At 40.8% G+C, this 23,896-nt stretch overlaps 1 protein-coding gene across 2 annotated transcripts; it reads right to left on the reverse strand.

Annotated features, from left to right (window-relative positions):
- Positions 1-11,677: 11,677 nt before the first annotated feature.
- Positions 11,678-19,778, reverse strand: LOC104901461 (uncharacterized). 2 transcript variants are annotated; one of them, XM_048634732.2, is made up of 3 exons: positions 19,364-19,778; positions 13,086-13,250; positions 11,678-12,066 (listed from the first exon to the last, which is right to left on the reverse strand). In XM_048634732.2, exons 1-3 carry the CDS (start codon positions 19,670-19,672, stop codon positions 12,052-12,054), a joined length of 489 nt encoding a protein of 162 aa, XP_048490689.1. In that variant the 5' UTR covers positions 19,673-19,778; the 3' UTR covers positions 11,678-12,051. The 2 variants fall into 2 exon arrangements, with proteins under 2 accessions (XP_048490689.1, XP_010687350.1); XM_010689048.4 differs by having other exon boundaries at positions 11,678-12,073; positions 19,364-19,762.
- Between the last annotated feature and the right edge of the window lie 4,118 nt (positions 19,779-23,896).

Below are 23,896 nucleotides of genomic sequence, written 5' to 3' on the forward strand. Positions count from 1 at the left end.
CTGAGCCGCCATGCGTACCAACGCTGCGTCACGCAACTCTTCAATGGTATCCAGGTCGCTTATGAGCTCGTCACAGTTCTGCTGCTCTGTCGCTAAACTATATCTCGCAGTCGAGACGCTCACTTCGGAAGGCAAGACAGCCTCACAACCATATACAAGTGAGAACGGTGTTTGTCCTGTCGCAATGCGTGGTGTCGTGCGATTAGCCCATAAGATGGAAGGCAACGCCTCCGCCCATTTACCCTTTTTGGCTGTAAGTCGTTTCTTTAAAGTGTCAATGATCGTCTTGTTACTGGACTCAGCCTGTCTGTTGGCTTGCGGATATCTTGGTGTTGATGTTAGCAACGTTATGTTTCATTCGTCACAGAAACGTCTCGTCTTGTTGCTAATAAATTGCGACCCATTGTCGCATATTATTTCGGACGGAACACCAAACCTGCAAATAATGTTAGTATGCATAAAAGAAATCACTTCCTTGTCACGTACCTGTTGAAAAGAATCTGCTTGTATCCACTTAGAAAAGTAATTGGTTAGTGCCAACATAAAGACCTTCTGACCTGGGGCTGGAGGTAATTTGCCAACTATGTCCATGCCCCGTTTCATAAAAAGCCAAGGTGTTAAAGTAGGATGCAAAATCTCACAAGGTTTATGCGTCATACCTGCGTGTCGTTGGAAACTATCGCACTTGGCAATATACCTTATTGCGTCTTTATTCATTGTGGGCCAATAATATCCCATGCGTAACGCTCTACTGGACAAGCTACGTCCTCCCGAATGATTTCCACAAGTTCCTTCATGCATGTCTTCTAAGACTTGCCCCCATTGATCCTTTTCTAAGCAACGTAGGTAGGGGCCTGCGGCAGATTTTTTGAACAGTATTCCTTGAATGAGCACGTACCGTGATGCTTTAAACCGAATTCTGCGCGCCTCTCCCTTGTCTGCTGGAAGCACATCGTTAGCAAGATAATCATAAAGCGGTTTTGTCCAACTGACACTTATCTCCTCAGTGTCAAGGTTGCTTGTGGCCACGAGGCTGCCGACGTTACCAACGACCTCTTGGTTGTCTTGGAGCCGTTCAGTCGTTGCCGCGATGGTATCTCCAACACTCCTAGCGACTGCAGGATTTGCCAGATGAACTATAGGGACGGAAGTAAACGAAATGTCCCTTAAAGAGGATCCGAGATTAGCCAACGCATCCGCCTGCGTATTCTGGTCCCTTGGTATCTGCAAAATATCAAACACTTTACTCTTACGCTGAGCTATTTCTAAGTACATAGCCATTTTAGATTCTTTTGCCGCGAATTCGCCCTTGACTTGGCTGACTATCAGCAATGAGTCGCCGAAGACTTTTAACGCTTTTGCTCCCATGTCTCCTGCTAACGTCATTTCTGCTATGAGCGCTTCGTACTCGGCTTCGTTGTTCGTCGCTCTAAATTCACAACAAATGGCTCGTACTACCTTGCCCCCTTGTGGCGACTTTAGCCCAACACCCATACCTGCACCACGAAAATTGGAAGATCCATCAACAAACAATACCCAAGACTCGTCATTTACTTGGTTAATCTTTGCGACTTCATCATTTGCAAGCTTTTCTAATTCTGGGCTAAAGTCCGCCACAAAATCTGCCAAAGCTTGCGACTTAATGGTTGTTCTCGGACGGAACTGGATGTCATACGCACTGAGTGCTATTGCCCACTTACTCATGCGTCCTCTTAATTCGGGGTGTCGCAAGACAGACTTGACAGGATAGTTAGTCATAACAATAATAATATGTGTCTCAAAATAGTGCCTAAGCTTTTTAACAGCATCAACTATGGCTAAAATGAGTTTTTCCAATGAGGAATACCTGGTCTCTGCGTCTAACAGAGACTTAGTGACATAATAGATTGGGATTTGCTGAGTTTCTGCTTCTTGTGTCAGGACAGCACTGACGGACACGTTACTCACCGCAAGATAAAGCTGCAGCGTCTCTCCGTCACTTGGCTTTGACAGTAACGATGGTGACGCTAAGTACCTTTTGAGTTCTTGCAGCGCGTCTTCATGTTGTTGCGACCAGTCGAAGCCTTTATTCTTTCTCAGGATGTCATAGAATAGATGACATCTTTCGGACGACCTGGATATGAAACGATTCAACGCGGCTACACGACCGGTCAATTTCTGCACCTCTTTGATGCTCCTTAGAGATTAGATGTTGACAAGAGCTTTTATTTGATCCGGGCTAGCTTCAATCCCTCGTTACGTAACGACATATCCTAGGAACTTTCCTGCAGGCACTCCAAATGTACATTTAGTGGAATTTAATTTCATGTCATACCTTCGCAGGACGTCGAAAGCCTCCGACACGTGTTGGACGTGATCGCCTGCTTGCTTGGATTTGATGAGCATATCATCTATATATACTTCCATGGTGTCGCCCAATTGGTCTTTGAACATTTGGTTGACCAATCGTTGGTAGGTCGCACCTGCATTTTTCAGACCGGGTGCATCAGTATTTGGTTGTACCCAGAGTATGCTTCCATGAACGTTAGGAGCTCGTGGCCTGCCGTCACGTCCACCATTGCGTCAATATGGGGTAGAGGGAATGGGTCTTTGGGACACGCCTTGTTCAAATCCGTGAAGTCTATGCAGACTCTCCACTTCCCGTTCTTCTTGCTCACGACCACGACATTGGCTAGCCAATTTGGATATTTAACTCGCGGATTTTTCCAGTGTCGATCAGCTTTTGAACTTCGTCATTGATGATTTGGTTCCTTTCAGGCGCGAATTTGCGTCTTTTTTGCTTTACGGGATTGTGCTCGGGGTCGACGTTGAGTTTATGTGTTATGACGTCGGGACTGATTCCTGTCATATCCTCATGGGACCAAGCAAAACAATCTTGATTAGCCTTTAAAAAATCGATTAACTGACCTCGTATTTCCTGTGATAGCGTCGCTCCGATTCGAACGACATGATCGGGGATGGATGGATCGAGCATCACTTCATCCACGTCCTGCTCACTAGGCGCGTCGGGCGCTGACCCATCCTTTAATTACTAGATGGCTGCCTTTGGGGGCTTGAGCGATGAGCTGTAGCATTCTCTTGCAGATTTCTGATCGCCCTTTATTTCTTGGACTCCCCACTTGGTTGGAAACTTCAACGTCTGATGATAGGTTGATGGGACGGCTTTCATCTTGTGTATCCATGGGGTGCCGAGAATGATGTTATATGCAGACGGGCAATCCACAACGTTGAATCTGGTCGGCAGGTTGACGCCTTTGGCTAATGTTGGCAGTGTGACCTCTCCGACATTGTACTGTTGGGCCTCTCCACTGAATCCAACCAAAACAATAGATTTTTTAGTAATATCTTTATCACACAATCCCATACCTTCGAGGGCGCTTTTGAATATGATATTGGTTGAGCTACCCCCATCGACTAACACTCGCTTCAACAAGCAATTACTGACTGTCAAGGATATGACTAGTCCATCATGATGTTCTACGTTGCAAACATCGTCGTCCTCAAAGGTAATTACCATCGCTTCCTGCTTGCGTTCTTCCGCTGACCTGCAAGATTTAAAAACGGCGGACGAGGGGGTGCCCTCTCTTGCTAGCCTTTTGGCTGCGGAGTACGTTAGTCCACATACATCAGACCCACCAGAAATAACATTAATTGCCTTTACGTGCGTGGGTGACGCAGGAGGGATGGACTGCGCATGATTCTTCTCGAAGGACGTTTTACCTTTGTCGCTTAAGAGATCCTTGAGATGCCCTTTATTAAGCATGAACGCGACCTCACGTCGCAACGCAATGCACTCGGCACTCCTCCGTCTTATGGCCATGATCATGATGGAACTGGCACCACCTTGTCTGATCTTTTTGCGCCTCCGGTCGGTCACTCTTCTTTGGCCAACGGACCGGTGCTCCGATTTTGGTCAAGGCATTTACGACGCCTCCGACATCGACGGAGAATCCATAGGAGTCTAGATCTAGGAAGGTTGGCGACTCCGTCCTCGTGTCATTACCTGCATTTTCGACAACGTCAACAACATTGTTTACCTGGTTGGAGCGACCATACGGGTGGTTTTGCCAATTTTTCTTTTTGGGGACGAAAGCCTTCCGGTTGTTGGTAGCTTCTGGTGCACGACGCGTTGATATGGTGTTGAGGATGGCATCATCTTCTTCCAGTCTCATTTGGGCCAACGCTCGTGACTTGACTTCCTCGAACGTTTGACACGGGTACTTTGTCAGACGGTTGTATAGTTTTGATCGCAGAATTAGTCCTTTCCTGAAACATTCAATAGCAGTCTTAGTATCAAGATCTTTAATGCTAATCATTTCTTTATTAAAGCAATTATAATAATCGCGAACAGATTCTTTAGGCCCTTGGACGACGCCATATAGGTCACTCGTCTGCTTTTCCAGGCTACGACTGCCTTCAAACTTCTCATAGAACTTGTTGACTAGGGTGGAAAAATTGCCAATGCTTCCTGGCTTGAGGGATCCGAGCCATTTGAGAGCGGGGCCGGTGACGTGGCTCCAAAAGACTTGCACATACAAGCTTCTACCAGATGCCAAGGGATTGACGCTTGCCACATCCGCTGCTTGTACTGGGCGACATGCTCGCATGGATCAGTCGAACCGTCGTAATTAGCAGCGAGGGTAGGCATGTTGAGCTTTTTGGGGAGCACAGCCCTCGCGATCCTCTCTACGAACGGTGACTCTGCATAGCCATCTGGATGTTCCACGATGCTTGGCGTCGGGGCCCCGGGGAGCTGGGACATGAGCTTCATTAAGCGCCTATTCTGCTTTTCGATCTGGACCATGCGCTTTGCCATAAGACTCGCTTCTCCTTCGCCTTGGTCGTTCTCTTCATAATTCAAAGTCTCTTCATCCTCGAGTTCTTCGTTGTTTTCAGGCTCCTCATCGTCTGACTCAGAGAGGTCCCTCATGTAAGGAATGTCGTTCAGATTAGTGCGACGTCGGGCCTTCGAAGCTTTGGACAACACTAACTATCCTTTCAATTTTTGAATCCTTTCTTGCGATGTTGTGAAGTCAGTGGCTTATCGTTCATTAACTTTCTTCATTTCGAGCAATTCTGCTCTTATTTGCTCATATTGCCTCTGCATTTCGTCGAGATTCGGTGTCTCCCCCATTTGATGGATTTTGAACAGTAGTTCGTCTGGTTATTCCCCACGATGGGCGCCAAATTGTTTATGCTAAAATTTGTCTACTATGACAGAATTAAAGTTCGGGACGATTTTAATCAGATATTGTATACGACAATGCTAAAAATACAAAGAATGAATGCAATGCGGATCAAAGGGGACGAACACACAAAGATGGTGACGCGAAAAACCCCAATGAAGATGGGTAAAAACCGCGGGTGGATGAAGATCCACCAATCTACTATGGTTGATTGTCGCTATAGGCTAGTGACAAATCGTTACAAAGTATGTCTTTCTTTTCGCTTAGTACAAAGAATGCTCTGTGGTCCTATCTAATGATGCTTCTCTCTCTTTGTATGCCTTTTCTTCCTTTGGCTTTTTTCCAACAAATACAATAATAAATTCTAAATCTATTACAATGGTACCGATAACTTGATTATAGGAGATCTTCCTAATTATACTCCAACGTTGCAATCTTTCTCCCTCCTTTGCATAATCTACTCTTTGTCGACGGATCTCACGGCTAATTTAATGCCTTGCTGAACTCTTTCCATTTTTAGATAATCCGTTACTTGTACTCCGACTGTCCTTACCCTCGTGTCTTTTCGTCGCGTCTTCATGTCCCAGTCGTCGTGTCATCATGTCATCATGTCAATCTCATCCTGCAAAAACTCAGGCATAACATTCACAATTTGTCTTTTGCTACGTCATGTTTGTTTGCCATGAATGTTGTTTGTGTATGTATGTAAATGTGTGCGTATGTAAGGTACCTTTTTATGTGGACCATGTGATGTTTTTGCTGCAATGAAGGGTCGATGCCATTTCCAGCTAAACACACTGGTCTGTCGATGTGGTGACTATGAAAGTTGTGATGGTCCGTCTGACGGGATAGGGCGTCCGTCGCGTAAAGATGTTAAGAGATATGTATCTTGCCCCTGTGTCGTCGTGGGATGGCCATAAGAGGTGTGGAACCAATAATACTGACGCCAGGTGTAATTACACTTACCTGTGTGATAAAGGAACCTACAAAGTTGTCAATACACCTCAAGTACTAATGTTAGTAAGGCATAAAACATGACGCAAATTTAAAACCAAACGAAGTAATGATACCACAAGTTCAACATGACATTACTTACTTCCACTACTTTTATCATAATGACGCGTCGATCAAAAGTGATAACGTTTAAGGTGGACGGCATTCCAACTCCTTGGGATTGGCTTACCCTCTTTGGTACGGTAGGCACCATTTCCCACTATCTTTTGAATACGATACGGACCTTCCCATGTCGGTGCTAGTTTTCCTGCGTTGAGCTCTTTAGTGTTTTGAAAAACTTCTCTCAAGGCCCAATCCCCAACGTTGAACGTTTTGGCCTTGACATTTTTATTGAAGCTTCTGGCCAATATTTGTTGTTGGGACGCCATACGAACAAGTGCTACCTCTCTCAATTCTTCACTAGTGACGATATCATGGCCTAACTCTTCTTCATTTCATTCTGGGGTCAATAATCCGTACCGTGACGTCGGGATACTTACCTTGGGAGGAAGAACGGCCTCACATCCATATACTAGAGAGAAAGGGGTTTGCCCTGTCGCCGTCCTGAGAGTGGTTCTATTCGCCCAAAGAATTGACGGGAGTTCTTCTGCCCATTTACCTTTGGCTGCCTTGAGGCGTCTTTTGATGACTTTGGTAATTAACTTGTTACTTGACCCAGCTTGCCCATTTGTTTGTGGATATCTAGGCGTTGCAGTGCTAAGCTGTATATTCCATTTGGCCAAGAAATTTCGCGTGGGGGAGCTAATGAATTGGGAGCCGTTGTCACAAATGATTTCAAAGGGGACGCCAAACCTGCAGATAATGTTACGCCATAAATGTAATAACCTCTTTATCGCGTACTTGAGTAAACGAGTCAGCTTCGATCCATTTGGAGAAATAATCAGTTAACGCCAGCATGAACACTTTTTATCCTGGTGCTTGGGGAAGTTTCCCGACGATGTCCACACCCCACCTCATGAAGGGCCAGGGGGTAATAGTAGGGTGCAACTTTTCTGCTGGTTTGTGTGACATGGCGGCATGTCGCTGACAAGCGTCGCCTTTCTTAGCATACTCGACAGCGTCCTGACGTAACGTCGGCCAATAGTACCCCATGCGTAAGGTCCTGTTGGAGAGGCTACGTCCTCCCGAATGATTGCCACAACATCCATCATGCATCTCTGGTAACACTTGGTGGCATTCGTCACCATCAAGACATCTCAGGTATGGTCCTGCAACGGACTTACGAAAAAGGATACCGTCAAGTAGTACGTACATTGAAGATCTAAAACGTACCTTTCGAGCTTGCAGCCTATCTTCAGGAAAGGTGTCATCCTTAAGGTATTTGATGATTGGCGTCTGCTAACTTACTGATGATGTCGTGATGTCGTTGACGTCGCTAACTGTAGTTGGTTTATCAATTGCAGGTGATGACAGATGTATTACAGGTATGCTTTTGGATCCCGACTTTCTCATAGCTGACCCAATGTTTGCCAGTGCATCTGCCTGTGTGTTTTGATCCATGAGGATTTGAAAAATGTCAAAACTTACGAAAGATTTTACCTTGAGTTGAACGACGTCCAAATATGCCGTCATTTTAGAATCCTTGGCGGCAAATTCCCCTTTGATTTGACTGACGATAAAAAATGAGTCACTGTAGGCTTCTACTTCGGTGGCGTTTAGGTCCTTGGCTAATGTCAACCCAGCTAGCAATGCTTCATACTCTGCCTCGTTGTTGGTAGCATTGAAGTCGCAACTGATAGCTCGGGCTATGATGTCCCCTTGTGGCGACTTTAGAAATATTCCTAGGCCAGCACCCCGAAAATTGGAGGATCCATCTACGTGCAAGATCCACTTATTTTTAGTTATATTAACTTCAAGCATACTTACCTCGGTATGTGCCATCGCTTCCAATCGGCCACAAAGTCCTCTAATGCTTGCGACTTTATAGTTGTCTGTGGCTGATATGAAATGTCATAACTGCTGAGGGTGATTGCCCATTTACTCATTCTTCCCGTCAATTCTGGATGTCTTAAAATGGAGTTAACAGGATAGTTAGTTTTGATGTGAATAGAATGTGCTTCAAAATAATGTTTCAATTTTTTGGACGCCATCACTATTGCTAGGACGAGCTTTTCCAAGGAAGAATACCTGGTTTTAGCGTCGACCAAGGATTTACTTACATAGTATACCGGCAGTTGTCGTTCTTGTCCTTCCCCCCCTAAAACGGCACTTACCGAGGATTCGCTGACGGCGACATCCAATTGTAGCGGCTCGTTTGCGGATGGCTTGAACAGCAACGGCGGCGTCATAAGGTATTGCTTGAGGTTCTGGAGAGCTTTCTCATGTTCCGGCGTCCACTCAAATCTTTTGTTCTTCTTCAGGACGTGATAGAACAGCCGACATTTGTCGGAAGACTTAGAAATGAACCGATTCAACGCGGCGACACGTCCGGTTAGCTTCTGTACTTCTTTCAAATTTCGTGGCGACTGGATGTTGAGGATAACTTTGATTTGGTATGGGCTAGCTTCGATGCCGCGTTGGGTGACTATGTATCCCAAAAATTTACCTGCAGACACTCCAAAATAACACCTTGTAGTATTTAATTTCATGCCATACCTACGAATGACGTCGAATGACTGTTGTAGATGTGATACATGATCATGTGCGGTTTTCGACTTGACCAGCATGTCATCTATGTAGACCTCCATGGTGTCCCCAATCTGGTCTTTGAACATAGCGTTGACTAGGCGCTGATAAGTCGCACCGGCGTTCTTCAGTCCGAATGGCATGACCTTGTAGCAATAGATGCCCCGGTCGGTGACGAACGACGTCTTCTCTTGATCTTCTGGGTGCATGAGTATTTGATTGTATCCCAAGAAGGCGTCCATAAACGTCAACAACTCGTGTCCTGCAGTGGCGTCTACTAATGCGTCGATGTGCGGTAGAGCGAATGGATCTTTTGGGCAAGCTTTGTTGAGATCAGTAAAGTCTATGCAAACCCTCCATTTGCCGTTCTTTTTTCCTACAACAACAACGTTAGCTAACCAATCAGGATACTTTACCTCCTTTACCTTACCGGTGTCAATCAGTTTTTGAACCTCGTCATTGATGATTTAGTTTCGCCGGGGGCGAATTTGCGTCTTTTTTGCTTGACGGGTTTATAGTTGGGGTCGACATTGAGTTTGTGTGTAATCACGTCGGGATCGATTCCTGTGACATCTTCGTGTGACCATGCAAAACAATCAGCGTTAGCCATTAAAAACTCAATTACCTGTTGTCGGACGTCGGGAGATAATGTTGCCCCTATCTTGACGGTTTGGTCAGGCTTGCTAGGGTCTAGTATAACATCATATACTTGTTGTTCGTCGAAGTCTTGTTCTCCCAACGTCTGCATCTGTAATTTCTATGCCTCCGATTTCCTTGTTTTGAGGGACGTTTTGTTACATTCCCTTGCGATCCGTCTGTCCCTTTTGATCTCTTGTACCCCCCATTTTGTGGGAAAGTTTAGAGATTGATGATACGACGACGGGACATCCTTCATGCTATGGATCCAGGGCCTGCCTAAAATGACATTATAAGAAGAAGGACAATCAATGACATAAAATTTAATTGGCATGTTAACTCCCTTGGCGAAGGTGGGCAGCGTCACTTCTCCCATGGTATGTTTGGATTCTCCACTAAATCCGACAAGGACAGTGGACTTTCTGATGACGTCTCGCTTGTCGATCCCCATGTCTTCTAGAGCGCCTCTCATAAGGATGTTGGCTGAACTGCCATTATCAACTAACACATGTTTAAGTAGACAATTACTAACGGTTAACGATATTACCAGTCCGTCATGATGTATGTCTCTGTCGTCATCAAAGGTGATGGGCATAGCCTCCAGTTCAGCGTCACGCGGATGACGGAGCTCTTTTGGGACGACGTCCTGATTTGGGCCGTCTCTAGCATGTTGCTTAGCTGCAAAGTATGTTAGTCCACAGATATCTGATCCACCACTGATAACATTAATTACCTTTACATGCGCTGGCGAAGAGGGTGGTTGTCGTCGATCCTCGCCTTTCGATGCTGTTTCTTTTCCTTTCTCTATTAGCAGGTCTTTCAGGTAACCTTGCTTCAAAAGGTGGGCTACTTCTCTTCTCAGGGCGACGCACTCGTCAGTATGATGCCCGTGGTCTCCGTGAAATTCGCACCATTTGATTTTGTCGCGATGGGCCGTTGGGGTCGTTGAGATCTGTGGTGCCGTCATAGAGCTTCATGGACGGGACAGAGAATCGCTTGGGCACCTCGATCAACGCAATGGGGTCGGCGAATGGAGAAGCTGCATAGCTATTTGGGGTAGCCTTCTCCATTGGTCGGGGGACGCCAGGAATGCGGGCGATCATATCTTCCAATTGCTGGAGACGCTGCTGGACGGAATCATCAAGACGACGACAGGGTTGACTCTGGGGCGGCTCCTTCGGGGGATTGACGTCACCACCGCCATCGCCATCCTCCTTTTCTTACTCGTCAGCGTCTTCATTGATGACATGGTTCAAAGGAGTCTCGAATCCTTCGACGTCCAAATTGCGTATTCTGGGGATGCCACTGGTGTTGCGAGGCTTTGGCCCTTTTGAGGATTTCTGGGCGGATTTCAAGCTCTGATTTTCCATGCAGGACGCGACGTAGCTTTCTTTCAACGCCGCTATTTCTGCTTTGACGCGGTTGAGTTCATCCATGACCTCTTGGGTAGTGATCCATTGTACTGTCATTGAAAACACAAAAGGAGGGGAGAATGCGGAAAACTAGTGTATCCAAAACGCCAAGATGAATTCCTGTTTGACTTAGTCACGCCATTCTCCAGCCCAACTGCCTTGTTCTCCAAATTCAAAGTGAACCCATATTGCCGCCAAAACCACAAAACTCTGGGCCCAACACCATTATCCTTTTGGAGTAACGAATGCAATATGTGTTCCTAAGAAAGGGAGTTGGTCCAATATTTTGGGGTTTCAAAGGTCTACATAATTATTATGCATTGCTGTGTATTTGAATGAAGGGAATTTCGTAAAGTTTTCAAAAGATACGTGAAGACTTTTTTTCTTCTGTCAGGATAAATCTGACCCCTTCCTCTATTACCCTCCTACATATATCGGATATTTTAAGAAGTGAACATCGTTTTTAGTGACAAGATGCGGCAAAAAAATAGGAATTTTTTTTTTTTTGAGAGTAAACATTACACAATCTCCAAGATAATTTTTTTTTTTGGAAAAAAGAGATCCTTCTTGTTTTTTTTTGAACTTACTCAATCAAAAAACCTTCTATTCTCAAAAGTCATTGTTAAGCGAAACCAAGTCATGCCTTATACCTGCGACTTCCAGTCTTCCAGATGAACAAAGTTACGTCTGGCTTTTGTTTGAGGCTTTATCTTTTCTCTTTTCGTTTGTCTTGTACCCTTGTTTTGTAGCTTTATTGGCTACTTGGTGTTTGTAATGATTACAGTGTTGATGAAGTTTGTAATCTTGTGTTGCAAGCTGATTTATAAGAAAATCAAGAAATATACTAATGCTCCACAGACTATATTTGACATAGACTATAATGGCTGCTATATTTTATATACAACTTTACCACAAGTTTGTAGTAAATTATGGGAAGCACGCAGCATAAAATATCACAATTGCACCCAATGAATTGAGACAGTTTGATTCATATCCGGGAAGCATAGCAAATGATAAATATGTATTGCCCCTGCGTCAAGATAGCATCAGCACACAAAAATCAGCTTTCTTGCATCAGTTCTTTGGCTGTTCCTCCTTAATACGCTGGTAACATCTGGGCTTCAGGATACCCACATACGGTAGATTTCTGTAGAGCTCGGCAAAGTCCATTCCGTAACCTACTGCAAAATTATCTGGACACTGCCAATACTAAGGCTGTTAGACATCGTAGCCGCTAGATACTATGCTGACACAAAGTTTATTATAATCATACACACACATATAATCTAAGATGAAATTGAGCATGAGAAGATGAATCAAAATACTAAGATGGTAACATCAAGCCAACAGTCCACTGTCCATAACATCTCAAAAGAGCATAATATCGATCTATTTCAAAATAAATTCCAAACGAGGTGGGCTATTGGCCTTAGGTAATGACCTCTTCCAAAACGAGGTTGGTTGTTGCCCTGCTTAAGCAATTTGATGCAACAACCAGTCAACCACATTACAGGAGCTGGCCCGGATAACCTAACAGTCTAGAATCTAGATTCAGAACTGAAACCAAAACACGGTTCTAATTATAAAATTTTGAGATGCTAGACAGATTCAACATGAATAACTAGCACAAGGTAGAGGTCATAGTAGAAGTAAGAGTATATAAGCCAAGTCGACCTGGTCAAACTAAATTTTTTGCAAGCTCTAACGGCAAAATGGTTCAATCTACAGCATCTAATTAAGGGACTACAATATTAACACGAAGAACAAGTAGCTGAGGATTAAGCAGCAGACGTAGACAAAGAAAAATGGTTGATTAATTCTTTTCGGATGTGCTAGTTTCACAATACTCGGTGGACAAATACATAATAACGCACTATTGCACTGCTACAGATCATGCACAACATAGAAGTATAACTTCAAATATCTGAAACTTATTCAAATGTTTGAGGCGTGATAACTGATGGTAAATATTATTTTACAAGCTTTCTACTTTGCATGATTTAGATTTACTATTCAATACACATATTAAGGCAAATAAATAAATAATACTTCATTTGTTGTAACTTTTGTCTCTTGAAATTTTTATGTGGCCTTTAAGAATCTTTGCTGCATTGATCAAAAGCAGATAACGCCTTTCAAAAAAAGAAATTATGTTCATCTTCAACAACCTTTCAAAGCTAATTAGAAAAAGCCGGGACCAATGAACAATTACCTCAAATCCTCGATAGAATTTTCCTTTCCCCACCACCTCAACAGCCGCCTTCCGCCTTGATGGCTTATCAAGGAAGGTACACACTGATACAGAGGATGCCCCTTTTAATTTCAGATGTTCAATGAGCTGTAGTAAGGTGAATCCCGTATCCACAATATCCTCAACCTGAATCCAACAGAAGAAAGTGAAGCTTAATAACATATTGAGAATATGGGCAAATATGTATTTTCCATTTTGTCCTACTGATATCACAGCTGTTGCTGCTGTTGTTTGTTATTTTGTCAGCTAGTGTTTTTTGTCTGTTTTATGATTGTACTGTTGTGGTCCAGTGGACACATTTCTCTAGGTCATGTTTTGATTCCTAGTATATATTTGGTGAGCAATGGCTGCGCCGTTTTGTAACACAGAAAAGAGAGACACAAAATATTGTGTGAGAGAAATACAGAAAGGTTGAGCAAAGTTAGCTCCAACCAAATGAAATTCTGAGTCTTTGAAACTTTTATTATGGTATCAGAGCAGGTTGTTTGAAGAATTCTATTTTTTCTTAAGTTTCTAAGGCTCTAGATAACACATAATTTACCACCTGAGATGGCAGGAAATGTTGATTCTGGTAACAAACAAACTGGTGGCAGCTCTCAAAATCCTTACAAGGACCCTTTGTTCATTGCTGTGAATGAAAACGCAGCAACACCTTTGGGAGGAATATTCCTTGATGGCACAAACTTTCTCAACTGGAATAGGAGTGTGAGGATTGCATTGGGGGCAAAAAACAAGCTAAGCTTTCTAGAAGGAAAGAATGCTAAGCCTTCATCTGGAGCAGATGAGATACAAAAGTGGACAAGATGTGACTACATGGTAAGGTCATGGTTACTGGCTACCATGAAACCTGAAATTGCTAGTAGTTTGGTGTGTATGAAATCCACTAAAAATCTTTGGGAAGAGATTGTGGAAAGATATGGGCAAACTAATGCACCACAACTATATCAACTTAAGAAGGAGCTTTGGGATTTCAAGCAAAATAATCTGAGTGTTAGTGATTATTATTGCAAACTTAAGGAATTGTGGGAGCAGATTGCAGAACTTGAGGAGATACCTGAATGTGGGTGTGGTGCTATGGAAAAGTGCTCTTGTGATCTTGCGAGCAAGGTGGCTCAGAGAGACTCAGATAACAAGTTGATGAAGTTTCTCAATGGGTTGAATGATGGTTATGAGCAGATGAGAACGAACTTCTTGGGAATGGACCCTTTGCTTGCTGTAAACAAAGCATACAACTTGGTTATGCAAGTTGAAAAACAGAAGAATATGGTTGCAGAGATGAATATTGGTTCTGAAGTAAGTGCTTTGGCAGTTAATAGGTATGGCCAGAGTGTAAGCTTGGGTCCTTTGAAGGATTTTCAAAGAAAGGATTACAAAAAAATGAAAATGGAGGACTATAAGAAGATGAAGATGGAAAAGGAATTTAAGAAGTGTGATTATTGTGGAATGAAAGGACATATCAGAGATGAGTGTTTCAAGCTGGTGGGTTATCCTGAGTGGTTCAAACAGAACAAAGGAAAAGGATGGACCAAGGAAGCCTCCAATATCTCCAGAAAAGAGTCAGAGTACTCTGGAAATCATCCTTTAGATTTTAATGACTCAACTGAAGCAGAGAAAGGTAAGAATGATAATGCTGTGATGGCCTCTTTTGTTCAAGAACTCATGAAAGCAATTAGAGATAAGCAGACAGCAGGAAGTGCAATCTCAAGCAATTATGCAGGTAAAGAGATTGTTTCTTGTTCTGCAAATTTTTGTAGTAATTTTTTATCAACCACTTGGCTCATAGACTCTAGAGCAAGTGATCATATGACAGGAAATAGAGATATCTTATGCAATGTTAAGAGCCTTGATAAACAGGTTAGGGTAGGATTACCTGATGGAAGAGTTATGGTAGTAAGGGAAGTGGGTGATGTGAAGTTGAATGATAAGATTACCCTAAAGGATGTTTTGTTTATCAGAGATTTTAGAAACAACCTACTGTCTGTGAGCAGACTCTTAAAAGAGAATGATTTCAGTATGTTCTTTGACAAATATGGATGTTCCCTACAGGGCCATTCCATTGAAGGGGGACTCAAGTTTGGAAGAAATGAGAGAGATCTTTACAAACTGAAGATTGAAAGCACTAATGAAGGAAGAGAAGGGTGTATGGCAGCAAAAGTTAAGAAGAAAAAGGAGGCAGGAGCTTGTAATAATTTAAGTAGATTGAACTTAATACATGCTAGACTGGGTCATGTATCTGTTTCCAAAATGAAATACTTAAGTTTTTGCAAATGTGAAGAGTTGAATGGCTATTTTTGTGATACTTGTTATGTGGCTAAGCACCACAAACTTCCTTTCATGCTTAGTAAATCCATTGCAGATGAGATTTTTGATTTGATACATGTTGATCTTTGGGGTCCATATAGGACCAAAGCACTCACAGGTGCTTCATATTTCCTCACCATAGTAGATGATTTCAGCAGGGCTACCTGGACTCACTTGTTATGTAACAAAGAACAAGTGAAAAATGTCCTGGTAAATTTCATTAATCATGTTGAAACTCAGTTCAACACCAAAGTAAAATCCTTGAGAAGTGATAATGGGACTGAGATCTTTCAGGAGGAATGTGGGAGAATTTTTTGCTGAGAAAGGTATCACACACCAAAGAAGCATTGCAGGTGTTCCACAACAAAATGCCAGGGTAGAAAGGAAACACAGATTCTTGCTTGAAACAGCAAGATCCTGAAAATACATGCTGGTTTACCAGGTTATTTGTGGGGTGAGTGCATTCTAGCAGCTACTCACTTAATCAACCTTATGCCTAGTGGGGTGATAGGATGGGAAACTCCTTATAAGAGGTTGATGAAGAAGGAACCTGATTATGATCATTTGAGAGTCATTGGGAGCCTTTGCTATGCAAGCCCTAGCAAGAAGCCAGCTGATAAGTTTGAACCTAGGGGTGTTAGGTGTATCTTGGTGGGGTATCCTTACTGTCAAAAAGGTTACAAGTTGATGGATCTACAAAGCAACAAGCTCTTTGTGAGTAGAGATGTGACTTTCAAAGAACAAATATTTCCTTTTATCCTTAAGGAAAAAAATCATGACTTTGCAGATATCCTAAGAAGCTATGATGTTGTTTGTCCTTTAGATGCTGATGATACTCACAGTAACCTGTTAGATGAGCCTAATGTTGAGGGTCAGCAGGATACTGAAGTTTTGCAGGACATTACAAGAGATGAGATTCCTTCACAAGACAACATTGCTGAACCTTATGTAAGAAGATCTACCAGAGAAGCTCATCTGCCCAGCAGGTACAAGGATTATATCCTTGATTTACCAAAAGGTAAAGAGGCAGGGGACCAAGCTAGTGCAAATATGATTCTTGCTAGGCTAAAACACTCCAAGTATTACACTTCTGATTACTTGGCATCCTTAAACAATGCTTTAAGGATTCGAGAACCTAGTCACTATAATGAGGCTTGTCAAGACACAGCCTGGGTAGATGCAATGAAGGCTGAATTGAAGGCTTTACATGATAATGAAACCTGGGAGCTTGTTAGTCTCCCAGCAGGAAAGAGAGCTATAGACTCCAAGTGGGTATATAAGGTAAAGTTCACTCCAGAAGGACAAGTAGACAAGCTGAAAGCCAGGTTGGTTGCTAGAGGTGACAAACAGATCAAAGGGAAAGACTATAAGCACACTTTCTCTCCAGTAGCTAAGTTTGCTAGTGTGAGAATTCTCATTGCTCTTGCTACTGCAATGAAATGGAAGTTGCATCAGTTAGACATCAACAATGCATTCTTACATGGGTTTCTAGAAGAAGAAGTATATATGAAACCACCTAAGGGTTACACAGAAGCTCAGGAAGGGCAGGTTTGTAGACTTAAAAGAAGTCTATATGGTTTGAAGCAGGCATCAAGGCAATGGAACCTTGAATTAACTAAATATTTCTTGGCACATGGTTACACACAGTCCAAGAGAGATTATTCCATGTTTTCCAAACATCACCAAGGGAAGCAAACTGTCATTTTAGTCTATGTAGATGATCTCTTAATCACTGGTGATGATCATTCTGAGATACATCTCATTAAAAAGGGTCTAGATGAAGCTTATACTGTTAAGGACCTTGGTGAAATGAGATATTTTTTGGGGATTGAAGTTGCACGCAACTCCCAAGGAACCATGCTAAATCAAAGGAAGTTTATCCTTGATATTCTTAAGTCTACAGGCATAGAAGGCTGTAAACCTTCTAGGTTTCCCTTTCCTAAAAATGTGAAACTCTCTACTGATCAAGGAGAGATTTTGACTGATCCAGAAACCTACAGGAGTATAATTGGGAAGTTACTGTATTTGAATCTCACCAGACCAGATATCTCTTACAGTGTGCAACAATTGAGTCAGTTTATGAGTGAACCCAGAAAACCACATTTGCAAGCTGCTATTCATGTCATAAAATATCTGGCAGGCACCATAGATTGGGGATTATATTATTCAATCCCTTCTTCTCTCACTCTCACAGCATTTTGTGATTCAGATTGGGGAAGCTGTGCCTTTAGTGCTAGATCTCTCACTGGATACTGTGTGTTCCTAGGGAATTCTCTCATTTCTTGGAAAACAAAGAAGCAGAAAACAGTATCCAAATCGTCCACTGAGGCAGAATATAGATGCATGTCTCAAACCACAAGTGAAATTGTGTGGATCCATGGCATCCTTGAAGACTTGGGTCTCCACATTCCTACCCCTATTGACTTGTTTTGTGATAACCAGTCTGCAAATCACTTGGCACATAATCCTATTTTCCATGAGAGAACTAAACATCTCAAGGTAGACTGTCACTATGTAAGGGACCATATTCAAGAAGGTTTCTTGAAGGTTTTGCACATCAAATCCTTTCTTCAGCTTGCAGACCTGATGACCAAGTCATTGAGTGAACAACAACATAATCACCTCTCTTTCAAGTTGGGCCTCGTGCCTTCTGCTCCAACTTGAGGGGAGGGTATTGAGAATATGGGCAAATATGTATTTTCCATTTTGTCCTACTGATATCACAGCTGTTGCTGCTGTTGTTTGTTATTTTGTCAGCTAGTGTTTTTTATCTGTTTTATGATTGTACTGTTGTGGTCCAGTGGACACATTTCTCTAGGTCATGTTTTGATTCCTAGTATATATTTGGTGAGCAATGGCTGCGCCGTTTTGTAACACAGAAAAGAGAGACACAAAATATTGTGTGAGAGAAATACAGAAAGGTTGAGCAAAGTTAGCTCCAACCAAATGAAATTCTGAGTCTTTGAAACTTTTATTATAACAATAACTATAAAGTCATGGTAAGTTCAGTTGCTAGTCAAAGATGCATCTTCTTTTTTCTTCAACTTTCGATTTATTGAGATATCTCTAAATGTCAGAAATCATAGAAGTGTATTGAAGTTATAGATACTATAATTATTTAAATGAAAAACACAGAGTATTTCGCAGAAAAGGTGAATCAGTCACCTCCTATGGATCAAATCTATAAAGCTCCTGGGGACGGGAGCAAGAAATCCATTATATCCATAAGAGCACAGAAACTGAATAATGCTCGAAAGGTAGAAATAAAGTCCCCAGGAACCAAAGAGATTAGAGAAATCAACAACATAAGCAGTGATCAGCAACATTATTCTAGTCATTACACAAGACAAGAATTGATATATTGATCAGTTATTAGCTCAGAACCTAACAGAATATGAGACCTTCTACAAGCACAAAAGTATATCAAAAGTTACAGCATGATGTTAGAATTTAAAGCCTCATTTGGTAGAAGTCAATACATAGTGATGATGATAATGCTTACCCACCTTCAAATTTCCCATTCCAACGTCATGTAAAACTCTTTAAGAAAAGTCCCATTCCAACGTCATGTACTCATGTCCATGACAATGCTTACCCACCTTCAAATTTCAATTTTTTCTTCATAAATTTTCATCAAGATTACCACCTTTGAGGTTGCATTAATAACTAATAAAAATGACTTTGTCTAGAAAGAGACCGCCTACTTTTTAAATAAAATTAGGCATTGGTAAGTCAATAATGACTAGGTTAAATTCTTTCGTGACGAATTTAATCTATTTAACGACTAAGTTACTTATATATTAAAATTAGACTGTCTCTTTTAATAATTTTTGAATAAAATCTATAATGGAGACATGTTTCAAAACAATAGACAATGGAAACAATTATTTATAAAAGTTAGGTGGAAATAGATGTGGAAGTAGGAATAGAAGTAATACCAAAACAACATGTTTGCCGAAAATATCAAGCTTCAAGTCGGAGGAGATAGTAGGAGAGCCATTAGAGAAAGTATCGCATCCATAGGAGCTAACACGAACCAAATCGACGGAAATTGGGAAAGATATGCGGCGCACTAAATCGGCTAGAAAGACGAAAGCGCCGGTAGCAACACCGACAAACACTGGCATATGAGTCGAAGAGGAGAGAGAGTCAGCTGAAAGGTCATGGTTGAGCTGCGCAGCGAGTTCTGAGACTCGGTTTGATATCTCATCTGCGCTCCATAGTACCCTCTCTATGTCATCTTCCATTGAAAACTGGTATTTGAGAGACAGACGGTTTTGTGCTTTTACTGTTGGCTGCAGCCTGCAGAGTTGATTACAAATATGAAACAATGTTCAAACTTTCACCACTTTATAAATCGGGGCTTTTGACACGAGGTAGGGACCAGGGATTATTTTTTGTCCAACTTTTTTGTATTTAGGGCAAATTTCACAGTAACGCTTTGTTGGTTGTTTCTTTAAATAAAGGAAGAAAAAAAAAAAGGGAAGAGAAAGGGATAGAAAAGAAAAGAAAAGAAAAGAAAAGAAGAGAAAAAAGTTAGATGTCTACGCGTTGGTATAATTGGTGGATTTGAAAGAAATGACATGTTTGGTTGTCATTGGTAAATGAATGGAAAAGAAGAAAATAAAGAAAACATAGATAAAAGATTCTTAGCTTTCTTTCCTGTTAAATTCCTCCAATTTTGGGAGAAAGGAAAGCAAGAATTTAAGAGTATTTTTTTCCTTCCACTTGCTCTCCTCCTTTTCAATCAAACCCCTCTTATTTTCTTTTACCAAATATGAAAAAGTTTGTTTTTACCTTTCCTTTCCTTTCTATCCAAATCCTTCCTACCAAATAAAGCCTAAGGCTAATTTGCTTGGAGAATGGGTTGACAATTAACTTGCGAATAATAACAACTTGCAGGAAATAAAGTTGCGAAATGTAAATGAGAACACACAACAATTTTTTACGTGGAAATCCTTTGGAAATGAGGGGAAAACTACGGGAGGATTGATATCCTGCTAATTAACTAAGTTGCTCGAGTTTGCGGAGGAGTACAAGTGTTTAAGCTAGAGAGAGAAGATAGAGTAGTGAGTGATGATTTACAAAGTTTGAGATAGTAGACTATTTATACTGATTTATAATAATAACACTGATTTTTAGCCGTTTTACCCTTGGCATCTGATTGACCTAGATCCTATTTTAATGGAACATGTGCAAATCTTTTCCTTTGGCGGTTATCTACTGCCCCACTTCCTTCTCCCATTATATGCTGCTTCCTTGAATATAGGATGGTTCAAACTGCTTCCCAAGTCACCGGTCTTTTTACTCTTCACGCGTTCAATAAGTTGCTGCCACCTATCTTGGCAAAGTGACACAACTTGGCTACTTGTTTCCTTGCCATGTCGGATTAAACTAGCCCTAACAATAGCGCCTAATATTCTTCTTTGGGCGGCAAAATAATGGAAGAAAATTATATTAACTTTCAAACCCTGATAACCGTCTTGCAAAATGCGCCCAATTATGATAGTTTTTTCCTTTTGCATGCGCTGATTAGACAGTTAACTTCTCCTGTAACACCCCGTAATTTTAACCCTTTATTTTTGGTGTTTGTTTATTTTAAAATGGTTTTTTCCTTTTCATAAGATAAATAATTTATTTTTTTTTTGAATTATTTTGGAACATATTATGAAAATGTGTATATATATTTATATGTTGTGATATATTTATATATATTTATTTTAAGTTGTTAGATATTTATTTTAAGTTGTTATGTTAGTTTCGTTATCTATTTGGGCGTTTAGGATCCGGTTTTGTCTCGTAGCATTTTATAACGTTGTTGGACCGACTTGGGTGATGAAATATTGCATCGCGTGTGGCATGTCGTGCTGGCCAAAAATCAGCAATTATGGAGTGGAGGATGAAGAGTTTTGGTGCTTATGAAGCAAACCTTTGAATATCTTGTAACCCCCTATTTAATTCCCCATTAACCCACCTTTGTAATCACCCTTTAAACCATTTCTTAATGAGGTTATTAATCAGGTTTTTGCTGCATTCTAACCCCCATTTTTCGTCCAACCCTTAGAGAGGAAGAGAAAGGGTTCTTCTCTCTTTTCGGATTTTCGTCCATTTTTGCACACCTATTTTGTTTGAGTCATATCTCCTTCGTTTCTTATCCGAATTGAATGTGTGAGTAGTCAAAATCTATTTACTCGGAAAGATCTTGCTCGTCGTATAATTTGTTTTTGAAGAAAGGGGAATACGCGACTGAAGTTTTCGTTTCAATCAGACGAGTCATCAGATTTTTGTTCCCTGTCACACCTTCACGAAAATAACCGTAGCCGGAGATCTAACCGTTGGGCCGTCTTCAAATTTGGACAGAATGTGTATAACACCGTGGGATTTACTTTGACCAGAGAGATTTAAAATCCAAGCTTTTGATCACCGGGAATCATGGTCGGAACAGAGCAGTGCAAAATAAGAATTTTCACCATTCAAGAAAAAGGTAACTAGCATTATTCTAGTTTGATAGAGAATAGATTGTGAACTTAGGTTGTTAGAATCGCTTTAGAGAACGTAGTATCATGCTAGGTGGAACTTGGAGGATTTTATGATTGAAGTTACATGTAGTTTCATGGTTGTTGGTGTTGTTTTCATACCTTGGATTGCTACTATGATCATCTTGTTAAGTTTTGTTGATTAGTTGTATCCTTGTTGTTGTTGTGGTTGAATTGATTCATTGGTTCACTTGGGTTATCTTTGGATTTTGATAAGTTGCCGTTGTTGATGAGATTTAGCCTCATGTGAGGATGATTGGTGTCGCGTTTGGCATGAATTTGAGTTGGTTTGGACGCTGGGGGCTTGGTGTAAGAGTCGTTGGATTTTTGGTTGGCGAACGAGCGAAGCTCGCAAGCCACGAGCAGACGCTGCTCGCGACTCGCGACGCGACGCTCGTCGCACCTCGCGACGAGGGTTTATCCCTGTGTGGTGTAGTTTTGATTTAATTTCCCTTTTTGTCTTACAACATGAATATCTTTGCTTGGTTGGTCTTAGGCATGTATGCTAAGTGTGTTAGAGTAAGTTTTGGTTGGTTTAAGTTATTACATTAAGGGTATGTGCCCAATTATCTGTTTCCTATTGTTAATATTTTGATATACTCTTTTGAAAAACGTTTAATTTCAATTGTTTTATAATGGTTTCGTAAAAGAAAGGGGGTTATGAAATTGTATTTCAAGATATTCTTCAAATTTCTCTTACCATCTTTGACCATCTATATCTATATATAAATATTTTTTTTCCTTTTAATATTTTTATTTTTCATGCTAATCCTTGTTTAGCCTTTAAATTATGGTTATAAGTTTTATAGTCTTTGAAAATAAAAGTACTGTAATGAGTTGTCTTGGTGTTAGATTGAAATGTAGACACAAACTATTTTGTTTTAAAGATTAGCATCCAATAACTTTTACTTTACTTACTTTTCTTATTACCATTATTTTTCAAACTCAAATGCGTGAAAGGATCTCGTTTACTACTTGTTGTTTCTTGTTTAAATATTTAGTGCTTTCTCATTTCATAGCAAAATTTTGGTTGTTTTCATTACTTCTTATTTAATTCTTTGGTTTTGACTGGTCTGTTTTATATTCTTTGAAAACGAAATTTATATCCTCAGTCTAAATTTTGAACTTGTTTGAGTTGATATTAAGTCATAATGGGTGATTCCTTTGACTTGTATGTCAATTTGATAAGTCTCGATTTTAAACTTGTTTGAATTGATATTGAGTCATAATGGGTGATTCTTTTGACTTGTATGTCAATTTGACGAGTTGACACATTTCATCTGTTTTGATTTAATTTCCTTTTTCAGTTGATATTAAGTTTATACTGGGTGATTCCAATAAACTTTAATGTCGAGTTGATAAGTTGGCTTTCAAATATTGTTTTGTTGATACTAGGTTGCAATGGGTGGTTCCATGCACATTTGTGTCGACTTGACAAATTTTATAATTGTTGTTAATAATTTATTACTCGATCGCCTATCTATTATTAGTGTTTCGTCGTTGTGAAATTTATTTTTAAAGTTTTCAATTTCTTTTGCGAACTTTAATTTTCATATATATGTTTAGGAGGCGTACGCTCTTATAACATATGTCATGACTTGTGTTCATAAGTGCTATTTTAATAAAGCAGCTAGCTACTATTTATTAAAGTGTTCTTATCTCTTTAAGTGGAGTATAAGCCCGTGTGGTTACCTCTATTTAAATTGGTTTGGGCTATCTATTTACGAACTTTTTCTTCTTCGTTTCTTTTCTAAAAATATGTATGTATGGTCGGATTTATTCTTCTATAATTTTACGTAAATATTTATTCTTGCTTCTTTTTGCAAAATTACCTGTAGTATTGTGCAAACGTTTTTACCGAAAACTTTCTACTTGTCTTGGTTCTTCCACATTTTATATAATAATTGTTGTTACTGTGCTTCTTTACTATACAAC

This window comes from Beta vulgaris, chromosome 8 (genome assembly GCF_026745355.1).
Source record: "Beta vulgaris subsp. vulgaris cultivar EL10 chromosome 8, EL10.2, whole genome shotgun sequence".
Lineage (NCBI taxonomy): Eukaryota > Viridiplantae > Streptophyta > Magnoliopsida > Caryophyllales > Amaranthaceae > Beta > Beta vulgaris.

Coding starts and splice junctions, on each gene's coding strand:
- LOC104901461 (XM_010689048.4), bottom strand. CDS start 19,672: ATGGAAGATGACATAGAGAGGGTACTATGGAGCGCAGATGAGATATCA. Junction 13,251..19,363: donor TCGGCAAACATGTTGTTTTG/GTATTACTTCTA, acceptor TGTTGGATTCAG/GTTGAGGATATTGTGGATAC. Junction 12,074..13,085: donor AATTCTATCGAGGATTTGAG/GTAATTGTTCAT, acceptor TAGTATTGGCAG/TGTCCAGATAATTTTGCAGT.